We start from the raw sequence: 18,693 nt of genomic DNA, 5'->3' as shown, positions 1-18,693 counted from the left end.
TACAAATGATGCGTTTTCTGCTTTTGCTTTGGAACTCTTAGCTTGAGGTTTTCCTGCAGGCCATGAGGTTTCTTGCAGCAGCAGGGATGAGTTCTGTTAGCAAGAGGCTGTTCTGTGCTTCGACTGTGGGAAGATGAATGGTTACGTGTGCACCGTTAAATATAACTTGACACCTAGCACACCGCACTTGCAGCCTGTGGGGTGCTTTAACAAGCAGGTAAATCAGCAGAGGCTGCTTTGCAGCCGGGGTGATGCTGGGTGATTAAAAAGCAGGGGCAGAACAAGGAGTTTCTAGTGTTTGTTCTTGCTTGTCATCCGACTCTCCACTTCCACTGTTCTTTAAAAAAAAAACAAAAACAAACAAACAAACAAAAAAAAAAAAACAAAGGGTAAGCATCTTAATATCTTTATTATAAATGGAAGGCACAAAACAGGCCAGCAACAGAGACTGTCCAAGAGAAATGCTTTGTGCTTTATAAACAAACAAGGCAGTACCCTTAGGTGGGTGTGATAATCCTCCTCTAATGCGTTTTTGGGGTGCAAAAATAGATTTGTTCCTTTCTTGCTCTTCTCTGCAGGACAAAGGCAGAATAGGCAACTGCAAAGTTAGACCAGGGAGGTCAGTTTGTTCCGTACTGAGAAAGACAAGCTTGTAAAACAAACTAGACAGATTTTCTTTGTACTATTCATCTTCCTTCAGCAAAGGCAAAGCTTATGACACTTGTTGGTGTGTATTTCCAGACCCCCAGCTACTGGCACTGTAGCGCATCTCTAATTCTTTGGTACAAAAGGTTCAAAATCTCTTAATGCAAAAATTTTACCAGCACCCTGGAGCAAAAAAAAAAGAAATCGAAAAATCAAACCGACTTCTATTACAGACCTGCTGAGTGCACCAGAGTTACTCACTTTTATTCAGGCTTTCAGGGGCAACTTCAGTTGGTTTAGCGCTTGGATTGCTATGTTGGCAGATGTCAGTTTAAAAAAAAAAAAAAAGCTTTTGAGGTCCTTTTTAAAATGAGACTGCTTTTTTGGAATTTGGAATACTGCAAGGTATCGTTGGTTTTGCTTTCTTCCCATTCCTTAGACCAGATCCATTCAGATTCTGAACAGCGTTCCCGGTCTGTTCAGGAAAATGGAAGGCAACAAGCAAAATGATGAGCTCCTTGGGCAGTCAAAAGAGCTAAATCTGGAGAGAGTTTTGAGTCAAACTTCCATGCTAAGGAGCACCAGTAATTGTTAGAAGTAGCTGCAGAGGAACCTGCATGGCACTGGGTGTGTTTCTGAAGGTGCTAAAGGTCCGAAGTGACGATTCCTATCCATACTAAAGAAGAGAAGGAAACCTTGCACTTAACTACTGTTTTGATTCCCTTTGTCCAGCAGTCAAAAGCAGTAACTAATATGAGAACCCAACTTTTCCTCTCTTTATTTTAGATTTGGGAAAATTCCCTGCCAAAACAATATTTCCTGGAAAATTCACTAGTGTTTGTGTGAGTAAAAGCTTCCAACCTTTTATTATGAATTTGTAAGAACTATTTCATCCACTTTTGTCCAGAAGAGTCAGAAATAATTTGCACAGAAATGTGCAGCGTTTTAATGAAAGGATTCAGAATCACTCTAATTTGAACTTTATCTGGTCTGGTTGCAGGTTTTGTGACATTTAGTGTCTTTAAAAAAAAAAAAATCAAAATTTCTAGCTTCATATCAGAAAAAAAGAAAAAAAAACTGCTTGTGGCTAAATAAAATCTGTTGCAGCTCTGCTCATCGAAAAATCATTGGCTGTTAAATTGGACCTAAGTCGTCTTCTCTAACCTTTCATGATCCTGCAGCAATGGATGATGATGGATATATGGATTAGGGAACAGCACGTGATGGCAAACCTGTGGTATTTGCTACAGCGCAGAAAGAAAAACCAAATTGCTTCCAAAAAATCAAACTAATTCAAAATCCTTGGTATCATGAAGCCATGCCACTGGCAAAGTGAGCATTCCCCTGCCTCTCAAAGCTTGCTGTACCCGTGATCTGCTGTCTTGCTGCTGTTAATTGATTGCAACTCTACGTGTCTGATCAGGGCTACGAGTTGTTCTCGATATGGAGATCATACAACATATACTGTGCACGCTTGTGTGTATAGATATGTTTATCCTGTATGCATGTACATACGTATGCATATTTGTGTGCTGGCCCCCAGATCCCTCATGTTACAAAGCATCGGCCTCAAAGGCATACTCATCAAAATCTTTTGTAGAGCCTCCATTTTTTTCTAGTTCCCTCAAAATGAGAGAATTTTTACGCGCTCTCTGTGTCGAAAAGGCAAAAATTCTGATTTTCACTGTCGCTCTCGCTAACTTTCTCTCACTCCCTCCTCGTGTGTGCATAAACACAGATGTGTGTATGCGTATGCACATCTGTGGCTTTAGATGCACTGGTATGTTTTTTGCTGTACAGGTAATAAAGACAGGGGAAGGTTTTTGTGTTTTCTTAATAGGTGAAGAAATCTTGAAGACCAGAGATTGGAATATGCTGAATTTTAAATTAAAAAAAAAAAAAAAAAAAAAAAAAGTTAAATTGTCCGGCTGTGGAAGATGGAGCCTCATTTTTGCAGCCACTTTGAATCACGCGTTCATCTCTAAATGCGCTGTTTTTTTTTTGTTTTTGTTTTGTTTTGCTTTTTGGTTTTTATTTTTTTGAAGAGCTAACTAACCCTGGCTGCGTCCAGTCTGAGAGAGCATTCAAATGGACTTGCTTCCTCTATTAGTTATAAGCTGTTTAAAAGCGCATCCTATGTTTGAATTGTGGATGAGAGGTTCCCTTGGCAAAGTGAGGAGGAAAATTCTTCCTACCCCTTTATTATTAATTCACGGATTCAGTCTTGGTTGGGCCTACAGGAGCAGTTAACTGGAAGCCTTTGAAGATCGATAACTTTGCTGAGGTTGTCCAGGTAGGTGAAATCAAAGACCCACAGTGGCTGGAACGTGCTGTTTAATGTGTCCTAACTGTGTTCTAGAGAAGTTATTTGTAGCCATAGTTGATTATTGACTTGCATGTATCATCAGGTGGTTTCTTAAGGAGTGACTCCGTTTTCAGGCTTCCAGATGTGCTCCAAGTCATATTATTGAGGATGTGGAAGAGAACGCTTGCTGACAAAGCTCCTGGCAGCTTTACAGAACTTTAATATTTAGTTAGTTCATGTAACAGCTGATTTCAAGGCTTTGCTCTCTTCGAGAGACTGATAACTTGATTTGATTAACTGAAGAAAGCTGGAAAAATGTTCGTTCCTCATTATTCTTCACTTGTTACTTTCTTTCGGGTTACTTTTAAAAAGAAGATTTCACCGATCACAAGCCAGTAGAAGACTTTCAGCCCAAGCAAGGGTGAAGACAGCTCTCTCCAAGAGCAGAGGAAGTCCCAGTGGAGAGAACCCAAGCTTGTTAGCAGAACTCGTCGGCATGTCTAAACAAGGAGACGACTGCTACTTCTATTTCTATTCTACCTGTACCAAGGTATGGCTGGTTTTCCTTTGCCTTGCTTTTTTTTCCCCTTTTTTTTTCGGGAAGGAGTAGATTAGGAGGAGGAAGCACACTGGTCTTTGGTTAACTTGAGAACCAGATAGATTCTGAATTCAGTTGTAGCAACATGAGGCAGCAGCATGGCCATTTTTGAGGCTGTACTCTATTTTCCTTGTTGGTTTCCTTTTGGTTCCAGGGAGACAAATGTGCCTACCGCCACTGCGAAGCTGCTCTGGGCAATGAGACGGTCTGCAAGCTGTGGCAGGAGGGTCGTTGTTTCAGGAATGTCTGCCGATTCAGACACATGGAAATTGACGTGAGTGCCTAACGATGTGTTCTCAAAATAAATCAACAAAAGCATTTTTCAGTGCCGTAGGTGTACTGATTGTGCTTTTGCAGGATAGATTCGTTTGCTTCAAAATCATACTGGTTTCTGTTACCAAGAGGGGGGGTGGGAGGAAGCAGAGGGAAATAAAATCAATGCCTTAGGTATGTCTTAGCAAGATATTTTTATTTTTTTTTATTAGATGCTGACAGTTTTCTCAAGAGATGCAGAATAGCTGTTAAATAGACTGCTAAAACCTGCTGGAGCAGGGGGGTAATAAACAGGCTGTTCTATCCTCATGGGAGCAGGCTTGATAATGAACTATCAGGTCTCTTCTGACCCACAGTCCTTCAGATAACGCTGTTGTAGCTGCCTGGGGTAGGAAGTGGGGAAAGTTAAAGGTGCAGCAGAACTAAGTGTCCAAGAAGTAGTTCTAGACAGGGTTAGCCTAGGCAATTTCAGATGTTCTTTTTCCCTCTGAATAATCCTAGTATAATCCTAGGTGTATTAGTTTAACCCACCCTCAACGGATGTCTGAGAGTGCCTGTCTTCTCAAACTGAATGATGACCAATCTAAATGTGCATAGTGGTTACAGCTTATGCAAACTTTGTGAATATGCCCAGAAATACTACACTTAACTGAGAAACTGACCTTTGGAATGATGTTTCAGCACTGTGTTGTGACAGCTGTCACGATCTGGAGCTGTGCATCTCTTTGCAAGCCTCAGGTGCATGTTATCACAAGCTTTTCTTTCTTTCTGTCTTCAGAAAAAGCGCAGTGAGATTCCTTGCTACTGGGAGAACCAGCCGGGAGGCTGTCAGAAAGCCAACTGTGCTTTTCATCATGCAAAGGGACGTTACATCGATGGACAGTTCTTACCACCAAGCAAGAGTGAGTTTAGGTCCTTTTTCTTTAAGCGCTGAAGAATTAATTTTGAGTAGTACTTAGTAGGTGCCAATCCTGTAGGGGGCATCAGGTAACTGTTCATTTGTGAGTGCAGGAAAAGGTCTGCAGTCATAGGTGTACTGCACCGAGTGTACTGCTGGTGTTTGTTTTCTGCTTTCGTGCTCAGCTTCTCTTTGCTTAGTGTGATGTTTGCCTTGCAGTTTGCTTCCTGTTGTTTCCTCTTTTGCTGGGTGGTAGGGAGATGTGTTGTTGTTCGAAGGGAAGTCATTGTTCACGGCGTAAGCAGTGATGGGATGGGCAAAAGGAGATGCTGAACTCGTTGTCTGTGCGGGTTATCTGCCTTTGCTACCATCTCTTTGCATTGTGGTCAAAGTTTTAAACTGCCATATTACCGATGATCCTCCTCTTCCTCTAGCTACACTGCCAAGTCCGCCTGAGTCCGCGGACGATGATTTGAAAGTGGCTCAGATGTCACTGCAGCAAAACAAACTTTCTGTCCAGTCAAATCCCTCTCCACAGCTAAGGGGGTGACAAAAGTGGAAAACTCTGAAAATGTCCCAAGCCCTACACACCCTCCAGTTGTAATCAATGCTGCAGATGATGATGAAGGTGATGATGGTGAGCATGTTTTGGATCTTGGAACGAATTTGTGCTGTAAATGATTGTGTAAATCTTTGGTTCTTGAAGGAATCTGTGCTGTAAATGAATGTGTTAAATCTTTGGTTCTTGAAGGAATCTGTGCTGTAAATGAATGTATAAATCACAGATGACCTGAGGTCTGACTAGCAATAGGGCAGGCAGTCTGGCCAGGTCACTGGTGGCTTTGTCTGGCAGTCGGTGGACAGAACCTGAAACGTTGGAGGAAAGCTTGGAACCACTCCTGGCTTTAGCTGGTCTGTTGTGTAAAGTTCTATATGAAACTAGGAAGGAAATTTCTTTTTTCTGTCTGAAGAGCAATGTGTTGTGTAGTAGTTAAAGCTGCAGAGAGAATCTAGAGTCCTAGATGTTTTGTCCTAGTGTATTCTACTTAGGAGTTCATCAGGTCAGTGTAGCTGTTTAAAAACAAACAAAACAAAAAAACACAAAACAGCAACAAAGTTTTTTATATGAACCATGGGCTGAAGTGTCACTGCATGAGCTACGTAATCATGACCAATCTGGTCTATGCATAACTGAATCGATTTTTCCCCTTCAGACCAACTTTCTGAGGAAGGAGAAGAAACTAAAACTCCCATCCAGCATCCAGCTGCGGAAGGCAAAAATGGATTACGGGTGATTTCCACTCGGAAAGGCAGTTCTATTACTACTAAACAAGGTATGCCAGCACCTTAGTAGGATAAATCAGAAGAACTTGACAGTTAACTCAAAAGCAGTGTGGTGTAAAAACACAACAAAATGTAGGGGTGCTGAATGGAGTCGGTTATTTCCATGATTTCATTTCTGCCATTAATACCATCATGTGCCCATTGGGTCAGAAAGGTGAACTCCTTTTCTTTACTTTTGGAGAACAAAACAGGGCCACAGCATGGAGTTTAAATGGCTGCACGTGCAGCCTTGCAACCACTGTTGATAAGCCATATCTAACAATAGAGGGATCTAATATCGTGTAAATGGATTAAAATTAAAACTACATTTTGAACCCTGAAGGATGAAAGGAGGGGCAAAATGCCATTGGTTCTATGGCTCTTTCACTTGTGAGGAGTGTTGACAGGCTTTATTCTAAATACTTCAGAAAGTTCCTGAGCGCTAAGAAGCCTGAGGACCTGTGGTCCTCAGTGAGTGCCTCTAAGCCTGTCTCATGAACTGTTTCCTGTTTTCAGAGGGCAATCTGAATTTTGGAATAAAAACACTTGAGGAAATCAAATGGCAGAAGATGAAGGAAAAAAATAAGAGACACGGTGGTGAGTTAATATTCCCTACTTTCTTATCCTGTTCACGGCAGGTGATGGTGACTGGGAGCTGCTTGAGGGACAGACTTCCATTTTTAGCTGGGGGCATAAAGCAACCTGATTCTCAGCCAGCTGGTATTCTAAATGGGAGTTCAAAGGGCAACCAGAGGCAAATTAGTCACCTCTCTTCTTTACATGCTCTGCTTGCTGTATTTTTGACAGTAACAAATCATTTAAAGTTTTTTGTTCTTTGTGATAGTTTTTTATGTTGGGTAAACTTCCTTATGTTTTGGTTGCTCTGAACAGAAGGTTCTTCAAGATCTTCTCTTCGTCCCGTTGATTCTATGATTTTTCCTGCTCCAGAAAAGGAAAATGTCCGGACAGTGGTGAGAACTGTGACACTGTCTTCCAAGAAAGGTAATAATGAATGCTTTTGTTTTGATTTCCTTACTCCTAAACTGGAGGGTTAAGCAATACTTAAAACAATTCACCCATGTTAGCCTTCTGGTGCTGCCTTCTGTTCAAAATGTGCTTTTATGCTTAAAGTCCCTGGTTGTACTGGAAAGATTTGGTGCTCAGGTTAAGTGCAGCGGCAGGAGAAAAAAAAAAAAAGTGTCAGTATGCAAATAGGGGGGTAACTGAAAAACAGAAGAGTAACGAGAAGAGCGAGCTGTAGAAGCCAGTGCTATACAAGAAGCAATTTCTGAAGCATTAAAGAGGCTGACAGTGGCAGGTGTGGACACAGTATGACAGGAGTTTGTATATAAATTGTTTAGAGCTGTGCAAATGCCTTTTAAAAGGAAAAAAGTGTGGAAGTACTTTTACTCGTAGACATTCACCTTAGAAAGGAATATTTCTCAGCATTTGTACCTAAGAATATTCTGCTTGCTTATGCAGCTTTGTTCTGCACAAAGTATAGGTGTCAAGCAGGCTCAGATTCACTCTCTACTATCTCAGCTGGAATTTGAAGCAAGCACTGAGACTATTAATATTTTTTTCCTATGTTAATTATAGTTAAAATATGAGTTTATGTGGTTTAGCTGTCAAAAGAGTGTCTGACTGGGGTTTTTTGGACATGGGCTAACAGGATACCATTTCTGTTGGCTACTGGTTTCTGTGAAATAGAAAAAAAAATTCCCTTTTGTTTTAGGGGAGGAACCTGTGGTTCGAGTAGATCTTGCTGATAGACAAGGAAAACGGAAAGCCTCTGCAGGTAAGAACTTTTTACGAGCTGTTACGTAGGTGCTGCCTTCTATATATGACTGCATTAAAGAGTATTTGTGATGTATGAAAGGAAAATACATTGCAGTGGAGATCTGTGTTGACGGCAGAAATGGCAAATAAATAAATAAATAAATCATTTAGCAGCTGAAAGGCAATTCTATGAAAATATGCTTGAAAAAGAGAAGCTTATTGTTGACTGTTCTCAAACCTTCCTGCAAAGAAAAGTTCTTACAATATTCCTTGTTTTCTCTGAAGATGATGTAAGCAGCCTTCCAGTGAAGCGCAGCCTTGCTGAAAGGCTGGGGAAGAAGGTAGAGGCTCCGGGAAATGCTGACAAAGCACCCAAGAGAGAGACAGGTACTAAACGGGCATCTGGATTGGATTCCTGGGTTTTGTATTTAGTCTTTCTGTTTGTCCTTTTCCAGTGATGTTTCTTTTTGCATGTTGGCTGAGGTCGTAATCACTGGGATTCAAAGTCACCTTTCCTGTCTTGTTTTGAAATGTGAACCTGAAGTTGACATTATGCAGCCTCCCTAATTCGTTCTTTTTCTGTTTTGCAGTTCGAGTTCCCAAGTCTCTGAAGGACAGGCTGGGATTACCTCCTAAACAGACCAGTACTGAGAGAGGTAACAGCTAGATATTAAATGTGCTTTCTCCTCCTTCCTTTCCATGAACTTGGAGTGCTTTCATACATCCCTAAAAACTAATTTAAACGAAAACAAAGAACTGACGCCTCTTGCTTGAGTGCTGAAGCTCTTCTGACAGCCACTATCAGAACTCTGGCTCTAGGTGTGTGTTTATTTTCTACTTGTGCCTTGTCAAGGTTTTTAGCTGCTTCTGTGAAGCGTTACGTACAATTAGAATAGAACCACTGCCAGGAGCAGGAATTTGAAATGCAGACTAAAAAAGTAATAAAGTAAAGCAGCATTTCTGTGTAGCAGTTCTCTCTGGATAGGGCTGGTCTTCAAAATACAAGTGGCTCAGAGGAAGAGGAGAATGTTGTTCTAAGGATATTGTTCTAAGATGCATTATTGGGAACAGTCAAGATGAGTTTTCCTTAGTGCTCTGACAAATTTTGGAGACTTAAAATATTGCTGGACTCTCTTTAAATGTTGGTGCTTCTCCTCATTTCTTGATGATGACAGGGAAGGCTGCTAAGCCGATGGGAGAGATCCATGTGAAAACACTGGAGGAAATCCGTCGTGAGAAAGCTCTTCAGAGACGCGAAACTCAAGCCAAAGCCGAGGCTGAAGGGCATGGTAAAAGTGAAGATTCCAGCGCAGGGGCAAGAGCTGCTCGTGCAGGTCGCATCCAAACTTTCTCTGAAGCCTTGTCTGAAAAAAAGAATAATCGCTTGGTAGAAGAGAAGAAAAAAGCAGGAGAATGCCATAGCAAGAGCAAAATTCAGGGTGAGTCCAAGAAGCAGCTCGCTCTGTCCGGGCCCAGCAAAGGGCAGGCGAAGGAGCCGGCAGGAAAAGTCAAGCCAGAAGGAGAAGTACGTGTTAAAACCTTGGAAGAAATAAAGCGTGAGAAAGCTCTGCGGATGCAGCAGAGTGAAGGAGATGTGCCAGCTCCCTCAGCACTACCCGGACCTGCCCCAGCAGAGCAGAAATCTTTATGGAGCACAAAACTAACAGGTAATAAGATGCTTTAATGCCTGCCCCAGTGAGGTGCTTCCCATATTGAGCAAGTTCAGTTTGCTCAGGATCTGCTTCATGGATAAATGCTGAATGGCTTGCACATTGTAGCCTTTCTCTCTCTCTCTCATGGGACACAAGGAAATAAATGCACAAAGGAAACAAGTACCCAGCTTTCTTTATTTCTGCCGTTGACAAAACTTTTTTTTGTCTTTTTTTAAAGCACCTGAAAAAGAAGAAAAGAAGACAGTGGAATTGAACCGGCCTTTTCCTAAACTTTCCTCTGGACCTGATGTACAGGTGAGTCCTCTGTGAAGACACACATACATTCGTACAATTTCTGATAATTCTGACAAGTTTTGTTACTCACCGTGTGCCACCCTCTTGAGTGTGTTCTTACCCTTCAGCACCTGGTAGGAGCTGCAGTGCAGTCTAAATCCTATCGCCAGCAGCATTTCCAGACAGCTCTGTAATCCTCAAACTTGGAATCAGTCTGTTTATACCACAGCAACAAAGAAACCCTGTTAGCACCAGCTGAAATCTACACAGTTAACGTGGAGGGAATTCTTTTTGTTCTTACTGACTTGATCTGTCAGACATGAAGGATTTAATACAGAAGGCCAGAGTTCTGTGTTCAAGGAAATCAATCTGTCAGTGGATACTGTATAGGGGAACTTGTATGACTTTCTGCTGCTTAAAAAGAATGTGATAAATAGATGTACAGCAGAACATCCTATCTGTTTAAAGAAGCTTGCCATAGTGGATATTGCAGATATGTGAGACTGTGTCCATAGTAAAGCATGGCTCTTGCTACAGGCAGAATTTTATGGAGAAAAAAAAACACAACAGTAACCTGAACGAGATTAATATGCTGTTCCACATCAAGACCATTTTGGAGGGATTGCTGATCAGATTTTCTTAACGAAATCTCCACGGATTTTTTTTTTTTTTTTGTCCTATTCATGCACTCCTTTTCTTTCCTTCTAGCCCACTCAGCAGAGCGGAACTCGTAAATGTCCAGAGAAGAGCTTTGAAGAGAGACGGTGGGAGAAGTGGCAACAGAGAGAACAACAAGAGAAGCTTCGGAAGGAGGAAGCTGCTGTCAAATCTACTGCTGGCTTCTTTAATACTGAACCAGCAGGGAAAGTGGCAGCTCAATTTCAGGGCCAGGAAGCTAAAAGTAAGTGTTGAAGGTTAAGAGTTACTTAGGTTGTCTTCTGAAATACAGACAGAAGATGACAATTCTCATGCTGTAACTCTGGCAGGGTGAGTTTTGCCACGCAATGCTACGAAGCAAAGGGTGTACTTTCTTTTTCTTAGTTTGTTTCTTTTCCTGCCAGCCAGATGTTAGGTAAGGAACGGGAGACTAGAAAATGACACTACAAGTGTGGACTTTGTAGAACAGCTTAACTGTGGGACATCACTGCAAGGGAGAGGAAGCTGGTACAACAGTTGCATACACTCTTGTCCTACTATAACTGCTGCTTTTTCCTTTCCTAGCGGGAGCAGGACTTTAAATATAAAAGCCGTCTATATTTGTGAACCTAGCTTGCACTTAGGATTGCTATGTGTCGGAGGTGTCCCTTGTCCTGGATTATTATTTACTGTAGCTCTTCGGTTTCTTTGTTCCTTTGTATGGCTTGTTGGTAGACAGAGTTTACTATGTGGAAAAGATTCCTGAGAATCCAGGCAATGGCGGTGTAATTGTGCTGGCCAAATGCATTTAACTGTGTAGAAGGACTGTGGAAATGATTAAGAGAACCTGGATTTTTCCTGAGGCAGAGCAAGACTGTATCAGTTCTCTCTTCCTTTTACTCTAGCCAACTTTATGACACCTGCGAAGCCTTCGCGTGGGAAAGTCACTTTCCCCAAGAAGAAGGCACTGAAACGTAAGGCACCTGGGAGTTATCCCTCTGCCATAGCAGCTGTGGAACTACAGACTGCCTTTGATGCTGACATGATGGGACCTCCAGCCAGAAAAGCAGCCATGGTAAGGCCAGGGGCTAATGCAGAGATGGATCCCTTGTTAAATTTCTACCCTCCTCTAGGAGAAAAGGTGGAAAACTCAAACGTTCTGCAGGCCTTCTGTTTCCTTTGAAATCCAGTAGCTGTCTCCAGGATGCTTGTAGAACCCTTCTGTATTTATGAGATGAATGGCACTCTTTAACCGGTACTCTGATGCTGTGATTTCTCTGGTGTGGGGGATTTTGTCCATTAATGCCACGTTCTTAAAAGACACAAGATCATGAGTAACCTCCAGGTGAATGTGAACTTTCTTCAGGAGCACCTTGCTTTTGTATTTTGGCCACGGCTCCGCAATGCCAGAGGAGAAGCAGTGTGGAGGAAAAAGCTATTAAGGAATCTTTTACCCATGTGTCATAAATACTGTTTTGCTGCTTTCTAGGGTGTTTCAGACGTGCCGGAGCACGTCCCAGCCATCAGACTTGAAGAAAATCCCCCAAACAGGTGACAACCCCAACTTGCTCTTTTTCTTAATCAGTGTATATCCCCAGGGAAACATAAGTTCTGTCACATGTGGGAAAAAATGAGGGTTCTGAGATAATTAAAGCCCAAATCCATCAAAGGAATAAGTCACCTGAAACCACTTTCTAGCAGCTAGCAGGATTGCTTAATTAGGCTTTCTTGAAATGCTGCAAGTCAGCACAGCTTTCCGGTGACTTCTTGGGTTGTCTGAATACCTGAACGAGGATGAGGTGAAGTTCTACTTCCTCGTGAGGTGATAGATGATGAGTAGTGTCCTCTGCCTTTTGGTCCTCAAGAATGCCACCTCAACTCCAGGTGCCCTGGCTTCACAGATAAACCCCCAGACTGAAAAATGTACCTGGTAACGCATCGGGTTCTAAATGTAGCCCTGGGTTGATTGATAACAATCCCTGTGTAAGATTGAAGCGTAGGAGGGCTTGCCTACAGTTTTAAGAGCCGGTTTGCAGGAAAGGGATTTCCCGTTAAGAAATGGCATATCCTGATTGTTCTTTCTTGCTCTCCCAAGACCTGAAGTGCGTCTTGGAAGCCCGGAAAGATTTGAGGAGCAGATGGAGATGGATCTCGAGACCTCGACCTCAGCTTCTTCCCAGCTAGAAGAGGCACGGACACGCCGGCTGAGTTCCACAGGGAACGCGCCCTTATCTGCGGATGAAGATTTTGAGAAGCTACTTTGGGAAATCTCAGGAGGCAGACTGGAAGCCGAAATCGACTTAGACCCAGGGAAGGACGAGGATGACCTCCTCCTTGAACTCTCCGAGATGATTGACAGTTGAACTGCGTAGTCCTATGGTAGAATTAAAAAAAAAAAAAAAAAAAAAAAATTGAAACTGTTCTTCTTGTTGGATACCCCGAGGTGATCCTTTTTCTAACTGAGGCTTTGCAATGAGACTTAAAGCACAGTCCGAAGTGGTAGAAATTGGCAGGATCTGCACTCAGTTGTCCTAAATTTCCCTGCTGGTCAGAGGTAAGGTCTTGTGCATCCGTTCTGTAACTATAGGTGGTTGCCTTCGATATCGAGAGGACAAAGCACTTCTTTTGGCACAGAAAGATCTCCATTGGCACGCCATGGTGGCTGCAAATCGATCTTCTGATGGAGCGATGCTCTGAAGGCTTAAACGTAAAGCTTCTTCCTTCCTCCGCCCTTGGCACAACTCGATGTTGGGCACATTGTGAAGCTTCGGTGTTCTGATTTCTCGGACAGTTGACAGCCAAATCCTGGAGTTACTATGTCAACTCTTGACTTTTACTCGTGTATGCCATTGTTTTGACTGTACCCGTGTCAGATGATGAAGCTGTAGTGGTGGGAGGGAGCAGAATCGTTATTCCAGTGTGTTGTGGACCAAACTTGCTGCCAGGAGTGGGGGTGGGGGTCAGCCCACCCAGCCTTCCTTTCAATTATCAGGGAGGATCAAATGGTGAAAAGCAGCAGCTCTGCCATGCGGCTCCGCTACCCCCACTCCCTTCTCTTGTGCTGTACCAAAGTTCCCCCAGGCTTTGGTTGGTGCTTTTTGCTGGTGTGAGGACTCCGGGGCGAGCAGTCGGGACTCTGCCGCAGTTACGGGGTCGATGAAGGGTTGTTTAAGTGCCTCTTGGTTTTAAAACTTGCTCCCCTGAGCTGCTGGCTCTGCTGCCTGCTACAGCAAATGTTCGGGTGCCATCAGCATCGCGCTTGGGCGTGGGCACTGACTCTGCGGAGGACAAAGCTGAGATTCGGGTGTATTGTGTACCCTGCCACCAGCCATCGTTTTTTTTCCCCTAGCAGATCAATTTTGAATTATTTTCCGAACTTTTCGCGGCACGGTAGGCTCTTCCCGCTATGATTTGTGAAGCTGTGGGGGCCCTCAGGCATTTGCTGCTGGCAGAGGAAAAGCGCTTGTCGAATTTGTTGTAAATACTTAATGTTTGGACAAAACCACGCGTCTCTGTGTGTGTGTGTGTGTGTGTGTGCTGTGACGCCCCGGCCCCACCAGGGAAAACCTCCGCCGACGAAACTGCTGCTGGAGCTCACGCAGGCCTTCATCGTGCCAAAGGACTTCACGGGGACTTCTGCCGGCTCAGTAATCGGGGAGAAAAAGCAAAATCAGGAGGAGGAGAGCTCAGAGACTGCGCCCACCTGCCCTCGCTTTCCCTTCACCCCAAGCCCTGTTCTGCCATCAGCCTTCGCCTCTTCTGCCTGCGGTGCTGGCAGCGGGAGCGGCGAGGCGGCGGCAGCCATGGCGTACCGCGAGCAGGACCAGAAGGTGCAGAAGGTGATTGTGCAGCCCATCGTATCCTTCCTGCGGCTGGGGGGTGCCAGGGAGGTGGGTGGGGGGCGGCTCGGACCTCAGGGGTCTCGGATCTGGGGCCCTGGGGGCTCGGCCCGGGCCTTGAGGCCTTGTCGCGGGGCCCTGAGGCCTCGTTGTGGGGTTTGGGGCCTTGCCCCGAGCCCGAAACTGTTGTCCCCGTGCTGAGCCCTTAACACAGCGCCCCAGAACCTCATCTTCTGCTACGTGCAGAACGTGAGTACTGCGGGGAGGCGGCGGGGATGGGGATTAGGGAGGTGTGGGGGGAGTGGGGAGCATCTGGGGATTCCCCTCGGTGAGTTTTTGGCTCCTGGCCGTGTCCCGGGACGAGTTTGTGGGGGATGGAGAGCTGTGCAGCGTGCTGGTGGGCACAAGGAGCCCAGCGTTTCCCCCTCGTGTAGCCGGGCGTGCAGGGGTTTTCCCTTGTGACTGGAAACGTGTTCTTCACCGAATGTGTAGTATTCACCTGATGGTATTTCTGAACACATGAGAGAACAAAAGTGCTCAGTGTTTGTGGCCCGACTTACTCTCCTCCTTCGTTCTGCAGAGGTCGAGGATCCAGGTGTGGCTCTATGAGCAGGTGAACATGCGGATAGATGGCTGCATCATCGTGAGTATCCGCACGTCCCCATGTTTCATCTTTCATTTTGCCTCATTCACAATCGTGTTTTTTGGTCAAGAAAAGTTATCACAAGGAAAAAACGATTTGTACTTCTCTGCCCTTCCCCTCGCCCTGCCCTTCCCTCCCGCTCCTGAGCCCTTCGTCAGGCCTTGCTGGGCCCTCTGTCCGGCTGTCTGTCCGTCCATCCGACCCTCTGGCCATCTGTCCCACCACCCTGCCCCGTCCCTGCCCTCTCCCTAAGGAAGGAAAGAGTCCCCGGGCTGCCTTCTTGGGGGGGGGGGGGGGAAGAGGGGAGGTTCTGCTGAGAAAAAACTGAAAGATTTCCCCCTTAACAGGCGCCTTGCGAGTTATTTCGAGTTCCAACCTTCTGCCTTCCTTCCGTAGCAGTGCCTCTAAGGGGTGCGCTGTAAGGCAGCCCTCATCTGGCACGTTGCTCCTCCGTTCCCCCAAGGAACTGCCTTCAGGATCTGACTAACTCTGGATGCACCCGGTTGTCACCTTTATTTCTCCTTTAGCTTGCTGAAAACAAGCCGGTTGATCGAAAAATTTGGATCGAGGAGGTCTGTGTTTCCTTACGCTGATGTCCACGCTGAAGGTGCAGAAGGGTTCCGTGCTGTTGCTTGGGTCAGCCTTGTTGCCAGGTTCGGAATGTTTAGCCTACCAGTGCTTCGGTGCTGTTGGGCTGCACTCAGAGTGTGAGCTCTGGGTGTTATTTCTCAAATACTGCGTTATTTGAGCATACAGACCCGAGATATTCTGCGGAGAGGTGATTTAAGGCACGTCAGAACCACCGCTGTGGCGTGTGCCAGCGTCGGACGCCCGTTCGAGTGATCGGGCGGAGCAGGTGAATTGAATTTGGTGCTGGGTGGCGGGGTGGTGTTGGGGGAAGAGCTAGGCTAAGGAGAGCTTCCTCTTGCTCTGCCCCTTCCCATCTCAAATGGCCGCTTCCTGGGGAGGTGGGTTCGTTTGGAGGTTAACTACAATGTTACAGTGAGGATAAGGAATCATCTTTAGTCCTGTAGGTATTTGCTGCCAGGCCGCAGCGTTGATTTCAGAAATTGTATTTAAAAAAGGGAAAAGAAAGGAAAGATGTATTCTTTAACATACTCTCTTTACTCAGAGAGTAGATGGAGGAGCTTCAGCAGTGCCCTTCCTCCGGAAATGATTCCCAGTGTCTGCTCAGACACTGAGGAGGAAAATGGAGGAGAGCCACCCGATAGAAATAAAGGAAAGAAGGGGTCATGGATTAAGGGAAAAGCACTACTTAAAAAATTGGTGCTCTCTAAAAACGGGTTAAGGGTTTGGGACCTGCAGGTGCTGCCTACAGCTGTGTGCGTTGCAGTCGTGCCTGTTGCCACTGAGCAAAACGGGGAGAGCTGCTTTGTCGAATGCGGCGTGTTAAAGCACGTGCCACTGCCTGGAAGAAAAGCACGGACTTCCCTCGTGTGGGACTTCTTCCCTAGCGATCTGTGGTTTACCTGATGGTTTCCCATAAGCTGTGAATGTTTAAAAGAAAAAAAAAAAAAAAAACCAACACCAACGTTGAGAGTGGTGAGGCAGATCCTCACCTGGGGACTCAGAATCAGTGGTGACATCACCATGCAAGGCATTATATGCGCTTCGGGTTGGGGCTGCTGCGAGCCTCACAGCGGGGAGGGAGAGCAGATCCGGGGTTCCTCTGGGTCAGCCCTCTGCCCTGGTGGCTTCGTGAGCACTGAGAGTTTGACTCCTGTGTTCCCAGCTTTCACTAACGCACCTGTGGTGTGGCAGAGCCAGCGAGCTGCTTCCTCAGCTGGAGGAGGAAGAGGAGTGACTTCAACATTGCCAAGGTAAAGCACAGTTATTGAAAAGATTTGGCAAAGATGTGGGTTGTACCAGCGCGGCTGCTGCAGCAGCAGCAGATCCTGGAGCATTGGAGAAGATAGAGAGGGGTTTCTTCGTGAAAAGAATGCTGTTAAAAGTGTTTTCATGCCAGAAATTAGGATAAACGCCTCTGTTGTTTGACATCCTCTATTGACCTGGCACATTGGCATTACAGTGTACCTGGCACGCTGTTTGTATTAAAAAAAAAAAAAAAAAAGGTGTATTAGTCAGGGCAGGCCAGAAACCTGCCTTGGCACTTGCACATCGCAGCAATGCTTACAGACCCTGCATCCTGGCCTGGCAGCCAGGATCTAAATCCGATGGTGCTGTTGGTAAACTGAAGCTTAGGAAGCGCTTCTGGGTTTTTCTGTCCTTCCATGTGAATTTTTACCCTGTGAAGCTGGTGTATGAAGCTATTTTCGTAACAACAAATAGGTTTAAAAGCAGTTTCAGTTTAACGTCTACATGCTTGGGTGTTATTAACAGAGCTTTGTATACTGAGCTGGTGCTTGGTAGGAGAAAAAACATAAATCTTACCTGAGAAACCTGGACCCCCTCAGCTACATACTGCTATGAGGAAACTCAGATGTAAGAACACACTTAAATAACACCTCACCAGAGCTGTTGTGCTCCTGACCACCAAAGGCACCTTTTTCCAACACCGTCGTACTGGAAGTTGATGCAGCTGGTTCCATCCGTAAAGTGTGACTGTACAGTGCTGTAAAAGAAATATTTTTTCACAGCTTTGGAGAAAGTGAAGCAGAGAAAACCACACATAACCACTGATACCTGGACCCCAAACTGCCACAGACTGACAGTGATGCCCACTGGATATCTCCTGATACCCTGCTGCCTTCTGACTGCTCCAGCAGAAGTCCCGTTTTAATTAGCCAGCAGGTCCCTCTGAGGGAGGGACTTTGCTAAAACTCCTGCCGTAGGAAGTATCCTACGGGAGCCAAATTGCTAAACTGATGTGTGGTTTTCCCTTAACCCCCTCACCCCTGACTTTCCAGCTCCTGACGACACTGCCAACGTGTGCAGTGTCACCGTGTGCCAACTAGGTGCCAGCTGCCATGGTTTATATATTGTAAAATCAGTGATTTGGGACTCGTGAGCACTGAGAAGAGGCTAGCAATTGCTTAAGAGCTTTCCTTGTGTCGCTCTGGGGCAGGGAGATGGGTGAAACATCTTAGGCTTGAAAGTGATTCCCTGCAGAGTGACGTGCTCAGATCTGCACAACAGATCTGTCGTCTGGTCACCTTATTAGATCCCTGCTTGAGAGGTTGCTTGCAAGAATCGATTCCTCTTCACCTTGATGTGTCAAGCTAAAGACAAATCTGTGCCGAAGCACTGTCTGATCAGACGAGTGCCTCAGTTCAGGATTGTTCTTTGACAGCTACAGAAACAGCAGGACGATCAGCGCCTTCAGGAACAGATGAATTTGATCTTGAGGCTGTCATAAAACAGGTCCCTGAAGTTTGAAGACTCTTCAAATAGTTTGGGCCAGCAAGGAGCAGCTGTACGTGGCGGCTGCGGTAACTCGGGGCTCAGAGTCTCAGAGAGCATGGTGAAAGGTGACCCCCAGCTGGCTGCTGGAGGAAGCTGAGGCAGCGTTCAGCTCTAACCTTTGCCTTCTTGGCTGGCATCTTTGCACTCCTGCTGTCAGTGGGTGTTGAGTGTCCGTCCCCCCAGGCTCAGAACGTGCCCTCAGATGTAGGCAGCGTTTAGCAGCTAGAATTCCCTCAAATAGAAAGAGTACAAATGATGCGTTTTCTGCTTTTGCTTTGGAACTCTTAGCTTGAGGTTTTCCTGCAGGCCATGAGGTTTCTTGCAGCAGCAGGGATGAGTTCTGTTAGCAAGAGGCTGTTCTGTGCTTTGACTGTGGGAAGATGAATGGTTACGTGTGCACCGTTAAATATAACTTGACACCTAG

General features: G+C 45.3%; 1 protein-coding gene across 1 annotated transcript; it reads left to right on the top strand.

The window, feature by feature from the left end:
• Window positions 1–3,446: 3,446 nt before the first annotated feature.
• On the top strand, window positions 3,447–17,821 carry LOC311220556 (zinc finger CCCH domain-containing protein 11A-like; the record flags this gene model as incomplete). Its single annotated transcript, XM_084304118.1, is given in 24 exon segments — window positions 3,447–3,500; window positions 3,703–3,822; window positions 4,600–4,723; window positions 5,154–5,264; window positions 5,267–5,356; window positions 5,934–6,053; window positions 6,559–6,639; window positions 6,934–7,044; window positions 7,778–7,840; window positions 8,107–8,208; window positions 8,412–8,477; window positions 8,997–9,488; window positions 9,712–9,788; window positions 9,896–9,901; window positions 10,476–10,668; window positions 11,309–11,478; window positions 11,893–11,954; window positions 12,499–12,761; window positions 13,634–13,716; window positions 13,964–14,293; window positions 14,823–14,885; window positions 15,413–15,457; window positions 17,065–17,181; window positions 17,774–17,821. Coding segments are annotated over 24 exon segments (2,991 nt in total).
• Between the last annotated feature and the right edge of the window lie 872 nt (window positions 17,822–18,693).

Source organism: Netta rufina, assembly GCF_964035555.1.
Source record: "Netta rufina genome assembly, chromosome: 34".
Taxonomy (NCBI): Eukaryota; Metazoa; Chordata; class Aves; order Anseriformes; family Anatidae; genus Netta; species Netta rufina.
This window is presented reverse-complemented; position numbering and strand designations above follow the sequence as displayed.